The sequence below is a fragment of the Poecilia reticulata genome, chromosome 10 (assembly GCF_904066995.2).
Source record: "Poecilia reticulata chromosome 10, P_reticulata-male-v2, whole genome shotgun sequence".
In the NCBI taxonomy this organism is placed as follows: Eukaryota; Metazoa; Chordata; class Actinopteri; order Cyprinodontiformes; family Poeciliidae; genus Poecilia; species Poecilia reticulata.
This window is the reverse complement of record NC_088839.1, coordinates 14,485,416-14,503,304: the sequence shown is the minus strand read 5'-3', so window position 1 is coordinate 14,503,304 and position 17,889 is coordinate 14,485,416. Positions and strand designations below refer to the sequence as shown.

The 17,889-nt window shown below is 41.3% G+C and overlaps 1 protein-coding gene across 1 annotated transcript; it reads right to left on the bottom strand.

Moving 5' to 3' along the window:
- Positions 1-302: 302 nt before the first annotated feature.
- Positions 303-16,121, bottom strand: atp7a (ATPase copper transporting alpha). The gene is made up of 23 exons (XM_008420041.2): positions 15,834-16,121; positions 14,529-14,659; positions 11,320-11,824; positions 8,925-9,680; positions 8,116-8,310; positions 7,870-8,033; positions 7,587-7,748; positions 7,368-7,444; positions 7,021-7,243; positions 6,684-6,917; positions 6,474-6,565; positions 6,191-6,318; positions 5,194-5,348; positions 4,974-5,108; positions 4,642-4,836; positions 4,208-4,390; positions 3,891-4,104; positions 3,665-3,811; positions 3,435-3,577; positions 2,755-2,958; positions 2,426-2,543; positions 1,975-2,077; positions 303-1,879 (listed from the first exon to the last, which is right to left on the bottom strand). The coding sequence occupies exons 2-23, from the start codon at positions 14,646-14,648 to the stop codon at positions 1,606-1,608; spliced, it is 4,527 nt and encodes a 1,508-aa protein (XP_008418263.2). The 5' UTR covers positions 14,649-14,659; positions 15,834-16,121; the 3' UTR covers positions 303-1,605.
- Positions 16,122-17,889: the final 1,768 nt, after the last annotated feature.

The following is a 17,889-nucleotide window of genomic DNA, read 5'->3' as shown; positions in this document are numbered from 1 at the left end:
ACGGGAAAGTTAGTGGATGGGAAAAAACCTAGACCAAGCACTAGGTTTATACACATCCTGTATATAAACTCTTTCATACAAACTGTTTTTATTAGTCTTACGCAATATTTTACATTGTTGGAAATGTAAAATATTACATTTACATCAAGGCAAAACTAGATTTTGCCTTGATTTTGTCAAAATTAACAGAATTAAACTTACTATGTATAATGAATCAATACAACAAATGTAAACTATGATTTTGAATTACTTTCATAGCTTAACTTTTCTATGATTATTTGTACTGAGATGTACAACAGGGCTGCGTTACAAAAGCGTTTTATTCAAAGGCACAATGTTTGGAAGAACCACAGAGGATAAATGGGCAGACTGCAAACACACCTCAAACCTTATGAACATTTTCACAAAAAGATTGCACAAATACAACAGATTGGCATAAATGGACCCACAAATAAATTCAAGATTGGTCTGCAGAAGAAAACAGCATTACTGGATGAACCTGGTGGCTCTTTAGCTTAGGAAGAAAGCAATACAAAAATAAAGTGTAGTTGAGCAACTTTCTACAGATTTTACCAGATAACTGCAAATAAAATACTGCAAAAACAAACAATGACAGTTTTATGGTCTGCAAAATGAGACCCTTCTAATCTCATTTGATTGTACAAAGTGGTTCAGTAAAACAAGCTACTTAGTGAGTTTTACCTGTTTGGTCGACTTGATTGGAAACCACTGATGCTGTGGGACGAACGTCGTTTCGTTCATCAAGTGCTCTAACATGAATCCATCATAAAAGCAAAAAAGTGACAGATTGGTATTACATAAATCCGTAGAAAACAGTAACACTGTACTTTATGAGTTGTAACCAGAAGCTGGATGCGAACATGTTTAGTGTTTGGCCTTTGTGAGGCCAGGCATGTCTGCAGCAGGCAACTGAAGCAATCCAAGCACAAAGGGACTCGCGTAACAACTTCTGCTCAGTTCTAAACGAGTAGAAACACATTCCCTTTCACATTGACGGAAAGGTGCAAAAAAAACCCAGATCCTTTAGCGCGTGCCGACTATAAACATGTAACCTTTGCTCACACATTGTGGACATAAAGTCCAAGAAAACGGGTGAAGATTGCCATCTTTGGAATGTGTTGGACTTTGCAAAGGTAGCGTTTGAGCTGGCACTTGGGTAACGTTTACAGCTCGCTCCCCTGCGATCGACTTTCTGCTTGTTTCAAGGCTGCTTAGTTAGAGTTATCATTATGTGATTATTAAAAATCAAACTTGGCATTTGGACTCAACAACTTCATTCTCCACATAAGAGGACACAATGACAAAAAGTAGATAAATAATAATATAAATAGAATAATCACACAACAGAGTTCAAATTTTCCTCCTTTGTAGTGTCCAGGGGAACCAAAGTTTAAATGTCTTTGGGTCGATCTCGAAGATTGTAAAGGCAAAGGAAGATCATCTTTCTGGCCCGCCACAGACGGTCTTGTGAGCTAACTTCAAGTATGGATGGACCGGTTTTCAAAGAAACCTTTTGGTCTCAGCGTAGTTCAGCCTCTAATAACTGAAGTGTCTGTCTAAGCAGGCCGCTTGGGACGCACGCGCTCAGCAGATCTCCTCCTCGCACAGCGGCCCCCCCACCAGCAGCGAGTGTTTATCGGGCTCGCTCAGCACCAAGCTGTTGAGCGAGTGCTTGTCGGAGCGCAGCGAGTTGATGGAGGCCCGGCTGTAGTTCACGATGCGGTCCAGCAGGCTGAGTTTGGGGGAGGGACGGCGCAGCTCGCCCATGCCGATGTGAACGCTGACGTCAGACAGGCTGCCCTGCCGCCTGCTGCTGCCGAGTTTGGCTTCCAGCATCTCGGCGCTGGGTTTCGTGTAACTGAGCGACGACACACAAAGAGAGCGGTGAGGGGCAAAAAAACAACAACAACAAAAAAACTAACGGGAGAACACGAGCCAAAAATATCTCATTACCATTTAAGTAGAAGGGAGGACAAAACCACAGACACAGATGACAGCGCCATGGCAGCAGAACCCATCCATGGCTGTAGCACCAGGCCAATGGGCAGGAACACACCTGGAGGAGAAACAGAGTCTCAGTACCGACAGGCTTGAAAATTATTTAAGTGATATGAGTCATGGTAGAAACATAAACAAACCAGGGTTCCTGTTTCATTTTCAGATCGAAATTTGTGCAATTCTCAAGTCAAAATTCCAAACTTTTCCACAAAAGTTTGAGAAAGATTTCTTTTTCACAAGGAAATGGTTAAGTGGACAGACAGTTATGGACCCAATAGGAAATGTATCAGTCTTGAAATTCAAACACCTTTCCATTACTTTTCACACTTTGTTCCGACCTGGAAAATCCCCCAGTTTTCCGAACAGGAATCCAGATAAACCTTTCGGATATTTTCACAGTGCCTACCAGCAGCGATGGGAATGCCAACCAGGTTGTAAATCAGAGCAAAGACGAAGTTGATCCTGATCCTCTTGACCGTCTTCTTGGAGAGGTCGATGCTGCCGACGACGTCCAGCAGGTCGTTCTGTGAGCAGAGAGCAGATCTTGTGTTTAAAACCGAAAATGTCGACAATAAATGTTCACTCTTTACAAAAAGTTGAAAAACCTGTGTGATAATAGAAAAAAGCTTCACTTTTTTATTAATCACTGCTCAAAATGTTAAGCATTTAATAACTTGACCAACAATGTTTTATATTCCTATGTGATTCAACAACTTGACAATTTCCAGTTCTTACCCTGATCAACACCACATCGGCTGCCTCGATGGCAACATCTGTCCCGGTTCCTATGGCGATGCCGACGTCAGCCATTGCCAGAGCGGGCGAGTCGTTAACCCCATCTCCCACCATGGCAACTCTCTTCCCGGCCTGCTGCAGCTGCTCCACTTTGGCCACCTTGTGGGAGGGCAGCACCTCGGCAAACACTTTCCTGATGCCCACCTTTTGGGAAATAGTTAAAAAAATAAAGAGTTGCAACCAGCTGTGGCTCGCAAAAGTATTCATACCCGTTTAACTTTTTCAAATTTTGCAGCAACAACAAACCAACTAGAAACCAACAAACACAATGGTCATCCATTAAAAAAGAAGGAGCAAGCAAGGAGAGCATTAATCAGCTGCAGAGATCCACAGCTGACAGGATAACCATGAGGGCTGCACTCCATAAATCCAGTCTTTAAAGAGTTAGTGCCACTTTTTCTCCTTTCAATCTCAGCTTGAGCTAGACTCCAAAGAAAAGACCACAAATTTCAGGATCCAGATGTGGAAGGCTGACAGAGAGTGTATTTGCATCCTGTATTCTTTTCCTTCCATTTCACAATTATGCTTCAAGTACGTTAAGGTTTTTGGTGACAATGTGAGAAAATGGAGAAAAGTTCAAGAGGTACGAATGTTTTCCTGTTCCTTCCTTCCTTCCTCACCTGGGAGGCGATGGCGCGCGCTGTCTTACTGTTGTCTCCGGTCATCAGCACCACCTCCAGACCCATGTTTGTCAGCGTGTGGACGGCCAGCTCCGCCTCAGGTTTCACAGTGTCGGCTATGGCTATCATTGCACACAGCTCGTCTACAAGCAAAATGTACATTTTTACAAGTTACTGTTTTGTTTTTGTTTTTTTAAAGAGAGCGTATTTATAGCTGAACAATCACTCACTGTCCACAGCGACCAGCACAGCAGTGCGTCCTCTGCGCTCATGCTCCATCATGGCTTCATCGATGTCTGGTCCGACCTGAAGGCAGTTTCTTCTCATCCATTCCCTGTTGCCGATCAGGACAACGTAGACGGCTGTCTGGACCAGACCTGCGGAAAATATTATTCAAATTCTCTTAAACTCACCCTTCAAAAAAGTGAACCATTACAGTTTGGCTTCTCCACGTACTCAGAGGCTGTGGATCCATTGTGAGCGGGTGGGAGCTGGCCGGCGTACGAGTGTCGCTGATCTGGACGAGGATGCTGCTGCGCTGGTTGTTGTCCTCGCTGTCGCTGTCTGCCTGCTTCAGCAGAGACTCCGTGTTGCTGACCCGACATCGGACGCCGCAGCCCGGCACGGCCTGAAAGTCGGTGCAGGTGCCGAGAGACTCCGTACCGAGCTCCTTCGCGCCACAAAACAGGGAAACGCAAACATTTGGTGTTTTATAACCATTTCAGCGAAGGGAAGCGTGGGCTGATGGATTACATCTGAGAGAGAAAACCAACCTGCTTGCAGTATTTGGTAATAGCGGCTCCCAGTGGGTGTTCACTGTTGTTTTCTGCTGTGCCCACAATGGCCAGCAGGCGGGAGCGAGGCATCGTGTTTCCTTCCACCACCATCTTGACTTGGACGACCTTCGGAGCGCCATATGTGATCGTCCCGGTCTTGTCGAATACGACAGACTGGACCTGAAATAACCAGGTGGGTAAAAAGTAAGACTGAGAACATTTGGATGACTTTACAATAAATCTTTTGATAACTTTTGTTCAGACTAAAATGGATGAATGGAAAGTCAAATATTTGAACAATTTCTCCGTCCTTTTTGTCTCTTTTTCTATATTTATACAGTCATTGAAAGAATTTCAAAGGAATTTGAGACTTTTCCTCGCTGTAGGAAATCTGTAAATCGATTATCGCCAGAGAATCGCTACAAACGCACCTTATGAGCCATCTCTAGGGGCTCTCCTCCTTTTATCAGGATGCCATTTTGGGCTCCAACCCCAGTTCCCACCATGACAGCTGTCGGGGTTGCCAGACCAAGAGAACAGGGGCAGGCGATGCACAGCACTGTTATGGAGGCCTGGAAGGCAAACCGAATCACTGCCTCGGTCCTGGAAATGCTTCGATCATAACCCTGCAGTGGAAAGAAGGGACAAGAAAAAGTATATACATATATTACAGATAGTGAGAAAGCAATTCTCTACATTTAATTATGGAAATAAAAATTTAACATTTTCCTGCCACTCTAAGGTGAACAAACAATAAACTCACAGGAAAGAAATGCTCCACCAGAGAAAAGTCCAAAAACCCAATGATGATCCAGGCAATCAGTGTGAGCAACGATATTACAACGATGAAGGGAACAAAGTAGCCACTGATCTTATCTGCATACTGCTGGATAGGAGCCTGCAAAACAACATTAAAATAAGTAATAGACTTACAGGAGGTTTTTTTCCTAAATATGGTCGATTTAACACAGATTTTAACTCACCTTTGAGGTCTGCGCCTCCTCCACCAGCTTAACAATCTGAGACAGCGTGGTGTCCATCCCAACGTGAGTAGCGCTGACCAGCAGAGAGCCGTTCTGGTTTATGGAGCCGGCGATCACTGAGCTCCCGGGCTTTTTTGTCACCGGCATGGCCTCCCCTGGAATCACATTGCAGCTACTGATCAGAAATGCAGCACAAGTTAAGAATATGTGCATGTTTCTGTTCTCTGACTATTATTTTTTACTTTTTATAATCACAAACTTTAACACATTTGGGGGAGATTTTGTATTACAGAACACAAAGTAGTGCATTATATAGTGGCGGGGAATGAAAATTGTCAACTTTATGTATGCTGTGGATTTGTATGCATCCCACTGACTCACTGCAAGTCGCTTTGGGATATTGTCTTTAGCAGCTTTATTTAGAAACTAAAGGTTTGCCTATTCTTCTTTGAAAAATAGCTCAAGCTCATTCAGATAAAGGAGAGAGCATTACTCAACGTCAGAGTTCTTGGTTGGATTCCGGACAAGACTTTGACTAGACCAGATATTCTACAATCAAACTGTTATAGGTGTTTTAAGGTTGTTCTCCTGTTTCCGGTTCTTTAAGTGCACTCTGCATGTTTTAGATGTTTCTCTGGTTTAAAACACCAGAATCAAAGGTTCTTCTGCAGATCTTGCGCCATCTACCATGTTTCACAGTTCAGGGTGATGTGAACTGTAAAACAGTGCTGAAAGTTTTGGTCTTATCTGACCAGAACACTTGCTTCCACATGTTTGTGCAAATTGCAAGTTCTGTGGCAAAACTGGAAGAAGGACTTTCTCTTTCAACATACAAAGTGTTGTACTTTAATGGGAATTGGGAAAGCATTGTAAAAATTGTTTTCCTAAAAAAATACAAAAAAAAACAGAAGCAATCACCTTCTGATGATTGCTTTTAACCGTACTCAGGAATTATGAACCCCGTTCTTAACTCCAAACAGACACAAATGCAACCAACCTGTGATAAGAGACTCGTCTGCCATCGAATGTCCCTCAATGACCCTCCCATCAACCGGAAACTTCCCACCGGGCACGACTTTGACCACGTCGCCTCTCTGCACCAGCTCAACGTCCACCTGTTCCTCACTAAAACAAAAATCAAATAATCTGACTGTTATTCAAGTTAGTGTATTCATTTGATCAAAAATCTGAATTTTTTTTTCTGTTCCGGTGTTTACATATGATTGTAATCGGTAAACATCCAAAGATGTAAACAAATAGACGAAGAAAACAACGAGAACCTGAGAACGCAGTTGTCGCTGCTGAGGTTCACAACGGTGGCTTCTGTAGCTTGTAACGACATCAGCTTGGATAAAGCCTCAGAGGTTTTGCTCTGGAAGGAACGCACAAAAAAAATAAATGTTTATTCGCTTGTAAAAAAAAACAACAAAAAAAAAATTTAAAAGGCTTTCTCCAAATTCAAACAATCAACAATCACAAGGGAACTAGACCTTCGCGATCTGTTCCAGCCAGCGTCCCAGCGAGATGAAGACAAAGAGCATGGGAGGCGTGTCAAAGAATGTGATGGGGTTGACTTTCGCTTTCTCCACCATGGCAACGATTAGGACGATCAGAGAGTAGCTGAAGGCGATGGTGGTGGCCAGAACGATGAGCACGTCCATGTTGGCAGACTTGTGCTTCACCGCTTTGTAGGCTTGGATGTAGAAGTAACGACCTCCAATAAACTGACCATTAACAAAATGACAACAAACAGAGAATACTCACTGCCCTACATTGAATCTGTCAGATTAACCAGCTGGAAATCTAAAAATCGTCAGTGTAACTCACCTGCACAGGCACACAGAACATAAAGGAGAGGAGGTTCATGATGGAGAGGCCGGGGAGCAGCTGCCTCTCCAAGAACATGGTGGAGTGGTAACGGTTGCGGTCCTCAATCGTGGCGTTGTGATGGTGCGTAGCGTTCATCTTGTGGTCCATATAAATCATGTAGACCATCATGCCCATCACAGGCACGCAGAAAACCAAGCTCACCAGGAAGGACTTCCTCCACCTGAACGAGTGAACGCGTCTTAGTTAGAGAATTTTTATTTATGATCAAATTTTACTGGTGGGAGAAAAAAAGCGTAGCTATAAAACTGGAACCACTGAAGAAAAAGAAAAAGGATGATGCTCACTGTCGTATCTCTTTGCTGTGGTCCAGGTGACTGGCTGTACGGTCCCTCTTCACTAAAGATGCCTCAAATCCCATATTCTGCAAACAAACGATTGTTTACCATTGATATTGTTGAGCGAAACTCAGATACAATGAATGGAGTCGTCGTTTCACAGTCATTACGCTTTATCAGGATAGTCTGAACATCCGAGAGCAACGGAAATATTTTCTACATCTGCACCTCAATCAGCTTGATGATGTCTCGCGGCCCAATAACTTCTGCGTCATACTTCACATGTGCTTTGTTGGTCGCCAAGGCAACGGAGGCATATATAATCCCCTTCTCTCTGACGAGGGTTGATTCGATTTTATGAACACATGAGGCGCACGTCATTCCCCTGACCTGGTGGACGGCGGGGGAACCAAACAGAGATGAGCACACGAGCGTCACACTGCAGGCTGAAAATGTTGCATAAAAAAACCAAACATGTAAACGAAAAAGCTGACGCTTGTGACCAACTCACCACCAGCTCTAGGTTTCCATCGGATCCCTCGTAGTTCTCCATCACGGAGGCGGTGAAGCCCAGCTCCTTCACACACTCCGCTATCGTCTGCGGATCAGTGACCTCGGGGTTGTAACGGACCTCCGCTTTGCTCGCCATGAGAGCCACCAGAACGGAGTAGATCCCTGAAAGACATTTGAGATTTCCTCTGTAGCATTCATCACCAGAAAGGTTCACGCAGACGAATCCCACTGTTGTTTTGCGCACCAGCTTCGTTTTTGAGGTTGCGCTCGATGTTTGACACGCACGAGGCGCACGTCATCCCTCCGATCTGGATGTAGCATTTGGAGGGCGTGGATCCCAGCAGGGTTTCGTTGTGGAGCTCGCTGTCGAAGTTCTTCTTCTGGACACGCGGAGACCTCGGTAGTACGGGATCCGATGCAGGCAGCAGAGAATTGGTTTCTGTTGTTGAGATAAAGAGTTTACAGATTACTCCCAAAATCAAATCACCACACTTTTGTGCAAACAAAACCACTCCTTTTTACACACTGTGCTTCAATGTGGTCAGACATTCTTGCAATTATTTTCACAGCGTCTTCATCAACAGTTCTTCAGGCCTTTTCAAACTCTTTTAGTGTTTTTCTACAGGAGACGAACGTGTATAAAAGTAAACCTTCAGACGCACAAAGAGGAAGGAAAGATGTATCATCCTTCAGTTGAAGTTGCTGGTTACAAAAAACCCAAAAAACTCCAACTAAACCCAGGTTAGGTTGTCAGTCATGTACATGACCAACATGTGAAATGTCAGCAGAATATACAACTTTAGGGATAAAAAAAATTATATATATTATTTATGAGCTGGTCTAGTGGAATTTTCATTCACCACGATCTCTCAGGTTTACACAGAATGATCAGAAAAAGAGAAAATATCTACTCAGCAACCGTTATGAGGATGAATGCGATGTTGATAATACATCAATGGTCAGAATGTTCAAGGTGAATAAAAAGCAGCAGCAGAAAATTAGTCAAGAGGAAGAAAAAGCCACCTGGGTGTAACACATGCCGCCCACTCTTACCAGGTAAAAATGCATCAAAGCCCATGTCTTCTATGGCTTCCTTCAGCTCCTCTGGTGTGGTGAGAAGAGGGTCATACTCAAAGACTCCCTGGTGGTCAGTCAGAGACACCTGAGCCGACCTCACCCCCTTCCTCTGGGAGATCATTCCTTCGATAGACTGCACACAGGAGTTGCAGGTCATGCCTTCGATGTGAATATGAACAGCAGACACCAGCGGCTGGGTGAAGCACGGCTGTGAAGCAGCAGGTCTGGGCTGTAGTGCTGAGATGGTGAGCGCCGGTGACGTGGATGCGGGACTGAGAGTGTGGGAGAAGTCCAGGGGTTCGGTCTTAAAGTTTCCCGGAGGAAGGGTATCGATGGCTTGCTGCAGCTGAGTCACTGTGACCTTCAGAGGGTCGTAGCAGATGGAGGCCTGCTCCTTCTCCAGAGAGACCTCCACAGAGGAAACGCCAGGCAGCCTGGAGATGTTGTCCTCAATGTTGACCACACAAGAACGGCAGTGCATGCCTTTCACCCTGAGCCTGGCGCACGCCGTGTCTACGAAGACCTCCGTCTCCTCGGACGTCTCGGGCGGAGAAGCCGATGCTTTTTGAGAGTCGATGAAACGTTCGATGTCTCTGTTGGAGAGCTGCAGGGGGCGGGGCTTGGATTTGACGAAGGCTTTGAAGCCAGCCACGCTAATCTGTTCGATGATGGTCTGGATGGTGGTGAGGTAAGGCAGGTAGACGACTGTAGCTTCCTGAGAGTCCAGAACAACTGCAGAGAGAACAGGAGTGAGTTAATATGCAGAGTGAAGCACAAGATGCGCAAAGATACAGATGTTTACATAAAGGAAATATATACATAAGGAATGCACAATGTTAGTTAAACTAACTGCAATAGTATTATTGATTAGTGCAATGATGTTAATAATTATATTTTTATCCAAATTTTCTCCGACATGGCCGTATCCCAACACTTCCAGTGAATTTAAACACCTCAGTCACTAAAATCTGAAGGATATCAGGTGTGGGCCGCAAGAATCCTTCCAATGTAATGCATCTTCAAATAAAATAACCTTCTAAATGATGCATTCAAGCAATACATGTTCTGATAATGGAATAATGACTGTAATTCAATATATTTTGGAGTTTAAATCTAAATAATTAAAGACTTAATTTACCAAAGGCTTTTTCTTAAAAACTGATTAGCTTAAATCATTTTTTAAGTCTTTCGTGGAGTTTAATTCTTGCCTTAAAACAAAACAAAAAAATAAAACCAGACAGGACTGGAACACAAAAAGTGTCTGACTTTATAAGCAACAATCAATAGTTTTTGTTTTTTTTAGAATAGCAATTTTTAATCACTCTATTCAAGTAAAATATTAAGAATTACTCTTCTTCCTAATAGTTGCCTAAATTTTCCCTCTAATAAATAAAGTAATAATTTTCCAGGATTCCAGATGTTATATTTTCATATTTCGTCCACCAGGGGGCAGCGCAACACAACCGGATCGAACATGTCTTCAGTGTTTCTGTTCCGAATGTTTTTGTTCCCATCGGCTTAATAAGGAATATTAATATGAAGAGCCTCAAAATGCCTAAATGTAATTTATCTGGTAAAGTAATTTAAATACTAGTTTAAATTTTTTCTGATAGCTAAAACATTATGCCAATATTATTTATACTGGTTTAGTCTTGCTTATCATCTACATTTAAGGATTGTTTTATTTTATTTTTGTCATTTTCGTGAGTTATTTTGCAAGAAATGGGACTGCAACCCATTTTATTGTGCTTGTACAATGACAGCAGACAACCTATTCTGGAAAGAACAACTCGAAACACTTAAACCAGGGCAGCAAATTGGTGAGAAGGGTCATAAACCATTTTCCATCGTTATTATATAGCAGTTATTTAATTATTTGCTCTGTGTAAGATTATCTAAAAGCTTATATTCAGCGGAAAAAAAACTTTTAGTGCAATAGCCCCATCAATGGTAAAAAAAATTTATTTAACAGACAGCTACTGTTCATTTTAAAGGGAAATGTTTTTGAAATATAAACTTATTTGAAATAATTAAATTGAACAATCTGTTATAAAACATAAAATAAATTATAAAATAAGCTAAACTTTTTTGTGCTGCAGCTATTTATACAATAGCCGCAGCACGGTGTTGAATGTGTTACATGCTTCTACGATGGGACATAAATCTGTCTGCAAACATGTCAGTAAATATAATCCCATCTGTTTACATTTCCTTCCCTGCAACACTTGTGAGAGGATTTCATGAGTCACTCTCAAATCCATAAAGACAATCTCTCAGGTTCATAACGCCCTGACCCTGGCCCCGTGAGACGTGCAGCGCAGCACCTCAGTCAGACGTGACTGCAGGTCTCAGAGCCTGTCGAGAACATCACCTTTGATCTTTTTAATCCCTTTCAGTTTTCCGATCTTCCCTTCAATGGTGGTGGTGCAAGAGTGGCAGGTCATTCCTTCAATGCTGAGCTTCAGAACCGCAGCTTCGCTGGCCGCGGTGTCCGGCTGGGACACGCTCTGGCCTTTCTGCACTGGGCTGCCAGGAGTTTGCTTCTCCTGAGGTGAGACACCTCCCACCACCTCTCTGAGCAGCTGGACGGAGGTCAGCGAAGGAACATAGGTGACAGTCAGGCCCATGCTGGGTGCGCTCTCCTGGACGTCAAGCACCCCTTGAATTTGTGACAGCTTCTCCAAAGCCTCCTGCTGGGCTGCAGGTGTCAGTCCTGACGTGGGGATCAGCTCAGTGTCTGTAAACACCGGAGTGGCAGTGCTGCTCTCTGGTACGCTGGACTCAAAGCCCATGTCCTCGACGGCTTCTGATAGGGACTCAGGGCTCTGTTGACTGGAGTCAAAAATAACCGTGGCACTCTTCTTCTCCAAAGACACCTGGAAAATAAAAAAATAAATAAAATAAAATAAAATGTTAAACAAGGACAATGTGGAGAATTATTGTTCCGATTAAGAATGCACTGATCCACTTTTTTTTTTTTACTTCCGATACCGATACACATATCTAAGGTTTAGTATTGGCTCTTCATTAGTACAGCACATTTAAATACAAAAGCTTCACAAGCTTGGTCAAACGTAAAAACAACACAACATAGTTTTTGTTTTTTTTTTTAGTCAGTACAATTAGTATAACAGTCATTGTACAATAAACAATAAAGAAACTGGGTAACACTTTGTTTGAAAGGGTGTGCATAAGAGTGGCATGACACACTGTCATAAACATGACATAACACTTGACATGAACATGCATGAGTCTTCATAAATATTTACGACTGTTGTCATAAAGTGTCAATCGGTAACTAATGACACTTTTAGTGCAAAGCTGCACTAAAAGTTGAATTAAAAGTCCATTAAAAGTGTTAACTTTGCATTAAAAATGTCATTATTTACCAAATGACACTTCATGGCAACAGTCGTAAACAGTCATGAAAACTCCTTCATGTTCCTGACAGGTGTTGTGTCATGCTTATGACACCGTCATGTCAGTCTGCACACACCACTTCAAATAAAGTGTTATCAGAAAGGTAAACTGACTAAAACAATAGGTTGACTAAACTAAATAATAAACCGGTTCTTTCAAATGGTTCAGAGGGTGCGATTAGCAATTCTAAATATAATGTAAAATAAACAACATAATAGCATGACATCACTCAGAGCTCAAAGATTAGAAGTAGACTGAATAGATCTGCCCTTATGGATCGGCCACATTGTCGCGATACCTGATCTTTTAAATATTGAGGCCGATACATTTTTTAATATTGGATCCGTGCATTTCAGATATCAACGTTTTTCCATATAGGCAGAGATATCATTCCAATCCTAGCTGTAATTAGTTTATTTTACAATAAAACATTAAGATTAACGCCTTAATCCTCTTGGGTTTTACTGGTTTTGACTGACTTTGTTCACCGATTTTCATAAACAGAGGAAACCCTGAGGAGGCTTCAAAAGGCTGGAGGCGGGGGCGGAGGTTCCTCTTCATGCAGAGAGCAGCAGCCCCACACCCCACCCCACAACTACAAATAAGTGACTTAGAGCATATTCATGAATAGCTCAAACAAAGCCTAGATCTAGATCCAATAGAGAATCTGCAGCAAGATTTGAAAATTGCTGTGTACAGACACACTCTCCATCCAATTTGACTGAGTGGGAGCAATTTATCAACGCAGAAAGAATTAGGTCTACGAAGCTGGAAGCAAGAAACACCAGAAGTCATGCAACTACTGTCACACAGAAGAGCCCTCTTTTTACTACAATTTCACACAACCTGATAGCCACAGATGTTCAGTGACTTCATTTACCAATTATGTCTTTTTTTTTTCATTTTACCGATTGGTATATTCTGCACTGTGTTATAATTAGCTCTGATTAATTACAAACTGGATTACTTTGTCTTGTAAAGTGCATTTTGATAGCGAATTGGTGCTAAATACTGTTATGCGATGGTTATTAGGGAATAATTGCCGTCTCTAGATTTCTGAAGCAGTAGGAAAACATTCCCCGCCCAAAAAATCTGCTGCTGCAACTGCAGTGGCAACTTATTCAACAACGATTTGACTCACAGGGGGCTCAATAGAGATGTCTGCCACACTTTTAAGATTTCTGCTTACAAAACAGTATGAAAACCGTAATTCATTTAACTTAATTATGGAGTCACCACTATGTGCTGGCATACTACATAAAATACCAATTAAAGCATCTAGACATTTGCGTTTGCGACACAGTTGCTGTGTATGCGCTTATTAAAGCAACTTACACTGAAGTTAGTTCAACGATGGTTTACATAATATTGTTATATGGCCATATTAAGTCACTGCAGCTCTAATTTAATGGCATTTTACAGCCTTCGTTCATGGCCTTTGGTAAGCGTCTGGCACGTTCAGTCAGCATGATGACCCTCAGGTCACCTTCTTAAGCAAGAAGGAGACATGTGATGCTCAGAAGGCATCACCTGATTCAACCACAAGTAAAAAAAAAAAAAAAGGAAGCAGTTTCCAGCTGCTTTAGTGGTAACTTTTTCTTAAAATTGGGGAACAAAGAAAAATACACATTGTTCTTCCAAGAGAAAAATGAAAGACAATTCGCTTTGCTCAGATCACTTATAAACATATAATCCCGGCACTAAATTCTGTTACCCTCAACCATTTCCTGTGGGGGCAGAGGACATATCGACCTGTTGTCGCAGTCCTGCGCAAAGGGCAGGGAATTATTGAGAACACGGTATTACATTATCTTCTCATTCAGCCTTAGCCTGAGGGGTAAACATACAATAAACAAAACAGCAGACCACCACTACTTCAATTAAGCTGTCTAATATGGCTGCACTGATGGAAATCAGACAAGCTGCTCCCTAAGAAACAGAGCTGTACCAAACGATCCACTTCTACCATGAAGAGAATAAAACCCATATAAATGTATATCTAAGTTAACAAGAAGATTCTCTGCTCAAGAGTTACATAGTCAAAACATTAAAAGACCAATCTCGTTTGAAATAAATGCAGAAGTCATCAAATTTAAAGGTCAGCGAGTCAAGATGGAGCATAAAATGCAGAACAGCAGAAAGTATAAAATCAGCCGTTACCTTTATATGTATCACTCCATGAAGAGACCCAATCCGCTGCTCTATGGACTGAACACAAGAGCCACAGGTCATTCCCTCAACTCTGAGGGAAACCGAGCACAGGTTTATCTTTTGCGTCATGACTGCTTTACCTAAAAGCACAGAAGGAAAGATTTAAATGTCAAAACAAGAATACACCAGAAAAAAAGAGAAAAGGTAGAGCTGAGGAGATTGTTTTTCTCAAGAAGAGAGATAAAACCAGGACATTGCAACAACATGACGGTCTTGTTCGAGTTCTATTAAAACGTCAATAAGAATAAGCCCCTGTATATGTATAAAAAATATATGCAGAAAACCTAAAAGAAAAAAAAACATAAACCAATTTGGAATACTGATGATGTTTGCTGAACTTTACCAATTGTTCATTATTCGTGAATTATATAGTTTCATTTTCATTTCTGTTGTATATTTGTTATTTGTTATTATGCAACTTTAACAAACATTACAATCTTATCCACTATATTATTTTGTACTTGCCATTATTTTAGATTTCATTGCAAACATTTTGAATGTTTTACACTAAAATAAATAAAGCATAAGATGAATAAAGTATCTATTTATCTATCTATCTATCCAATTCGTAAATTAATTTGTCTGAAAAAATAAATTCAGAAAGAAACACATAATGAATCTGCTTTTCCGATCTTGTCATTGCAAATGATCTCTATAAAAGCAAACATCTCTCTCTCTCTCTCTCTAAAGGTCCAAGCTTGCTGTCAGAGCACCAATCCCTTTATTATGAGTTCATCTAAAATATTGTGTTTACATGCGTTTAAAACGGTTTTTTCTACATTACTGCAGATCTACTGAGATCTCTTAAAGCCAATCATGTGGACTGTAGGTCCTTTTAGTCTTAACTAAAGTGCAATTAACATATAGAACCACTTCTAAGAACTGAGACACAAGACTTGCATTGTCACTTCAAGGAACAAGGACAAACAAATCAAATATGAAATGTGTTGATGTTTTGCTTTCGTCAACAGGTCGCTTCTACAATAAAAATGCATGCTCTTTTCTAGATCCAGAGTATAAGCCTAATTTATCTCAATTTAAAATAAGACTAAACATGCCTAGTTAAGCACACCAGGAGCTGCATTTACAGCAATAGTTACTAAACCGATTATTTGTCACTTCGTTTCACCAGCAGGAACACAACACAAAATATATTAAGTATATATTAACTTGAGCTTTAGCAAGAGATCCGCATCTATGTCAAGACAAATACGCCGCTAACAGAAGTGACTTTATAAAGTGATAAACTCTTACCTTCAGTAGAGAAAAAGAAAGGTTAGCTACAGGCTACACAGTGTTGACTGTCAGGCTAAGAAGCTAAGCTAACAAGCTAACAGCCTCTTCCCAGCTTTGGTTACAGTGAACCAAGTAGACCCGTCTGGACATGGTGTCGGAAGTGAGGAACTACTGATACTGATAAACTGAGAGTTTCCTTTTCCTTGCTTTCATAAAAACTCTTCTGTTTTTGGTTCCTTCAACTCAAGCAGACGTGACTGATCACTGGGCTGCACTGCGTCATCCCGAGGGGCGGAGCTCCGAAGCAGACGTTCAGTCGTTACGGGTTAATTTTGCCCTCAGTTCGTTCTTAAGGCTGATACTCGCATAGAGGCATTATTTGGGGTATAGCTTAACAATGAATAATCTGATATTCTTAATCGATTTTTACGTTATTTTACATCGAAAGAATTATGATATATAGGCTACGCTAGATATTAGTAAAATGAGTATTTCAGCAATACTTTTGTTTAGCTTCTATATCAGCAGATATAATAAAACAGCAGCTATAATAACACATTAATGTAAAAAAAAAAATGTAAAGAGCTGTGTAGATTGCTACTTCATTTTTATGACAAATTAAACTGAGAGAGTTTAATGTTACTGTGTCATAACAATTGTTTCTACCGTACTATTTTAATAACTAATTCACCGGTTTCCTTGAGAAAAACAACTTTAAATATATGTTTGAGAACTATTTGACAAGTCTACCGATCTTGTCAAATAGTCTTACGATCTTTTACCTTCATAAACCGGACTTCCCTTTTGGTTTGTTTTCAGTATCAACTAGAAGAGAACATTTTTCTTTTACTCATCCAGTTGAACTTGTACCTCTCCACCTCCCAACGACCACAGCAATGCTGAGCATGCAGCAATAGTGAATGTGGATGCTTGCTTTGTGGCACAATGTCAATGCAAAGCTGGTCCTGCTTGCACAAACAGTTGAAACAGGATACTTAAATAAGAAAAACGACACAAACTTTCTATCTCACTTTGCCAAAATCCAGAATAAGGAATAAGAACAACTTTTTATTAGTTTTTTCCAAATTCAAACGTTGACACACATTTCTCTGGCATTTGGTGGAATTTCCTTTTGCAGAATGGCTTTGTTCAGTTGCTTTTCTTATCCTAACACAAGATCATCATCACATCAAATTTGGCCCAGTCTTCCCAACAGAACTGGTGTAAATAAGTCAGATTCGCAATCCACCTTGTTCACACATGTTTTCGTCTCTGGGCAGAAATGACCAATTTGACTGAGATTAGGTTTTTATGGCAGCCTCACCAATGCATCGACTTCATGGCTCCTCCAATATTATACATCTGCTGAAATCTTTATGATTTCAATCACCATGACCTTCCAGGTATCCTGTGTGCCTTTGGGTCCAATAATTTCACCAAATGTCGCATTTGAAGTACATTCTTGAGAAAAAATATTATACTGAAGTTTTCAATCTTCATTCATTGTTTTTATATATCCCTGGAAAATAAATAACATACTTAACAGTCAAACCTAACATTTGTTAGCTCATTAAACATCCATCCATTTTCCTGCACCCTTGTCCCTCGGTGGGGTCGGGAGGGTTGCTGGTGCCCATCTCCGGCTGGTGTGCCGGGTGGGGGGTGGGGTACACCCTGGGCAGGTTGCCAGTCTGTTGCAGGGCAACACAGAGACACACAACCATGCACACACACACTCACACCTAGGGGCAATTTGGAAAGGCCAATTAACCTGACAGTCATGTTTTTTGGACTGTGGGAGGAAACCAGGGTGCCTGGAGAGGACCCATGCATGCACAGGGAGAGCATGCAGACTCCATGCAGAGGGACCGGGGCTGGGAATCGAACCCAGAACCTTCTTGCTGCAAGGCAACAGCTCTACCAACTGCGCCACTGTGCAGCCCCCTCATTAAACATAATAATAAATACTCAGACAATTTTTTAGTGCTTTTACAAATCAATCATTAGTCAACAATATTTGATTTTAAGACTAAAATAATTACAAGAAACTCTTTAATGTCATAAGTGAAAAAAT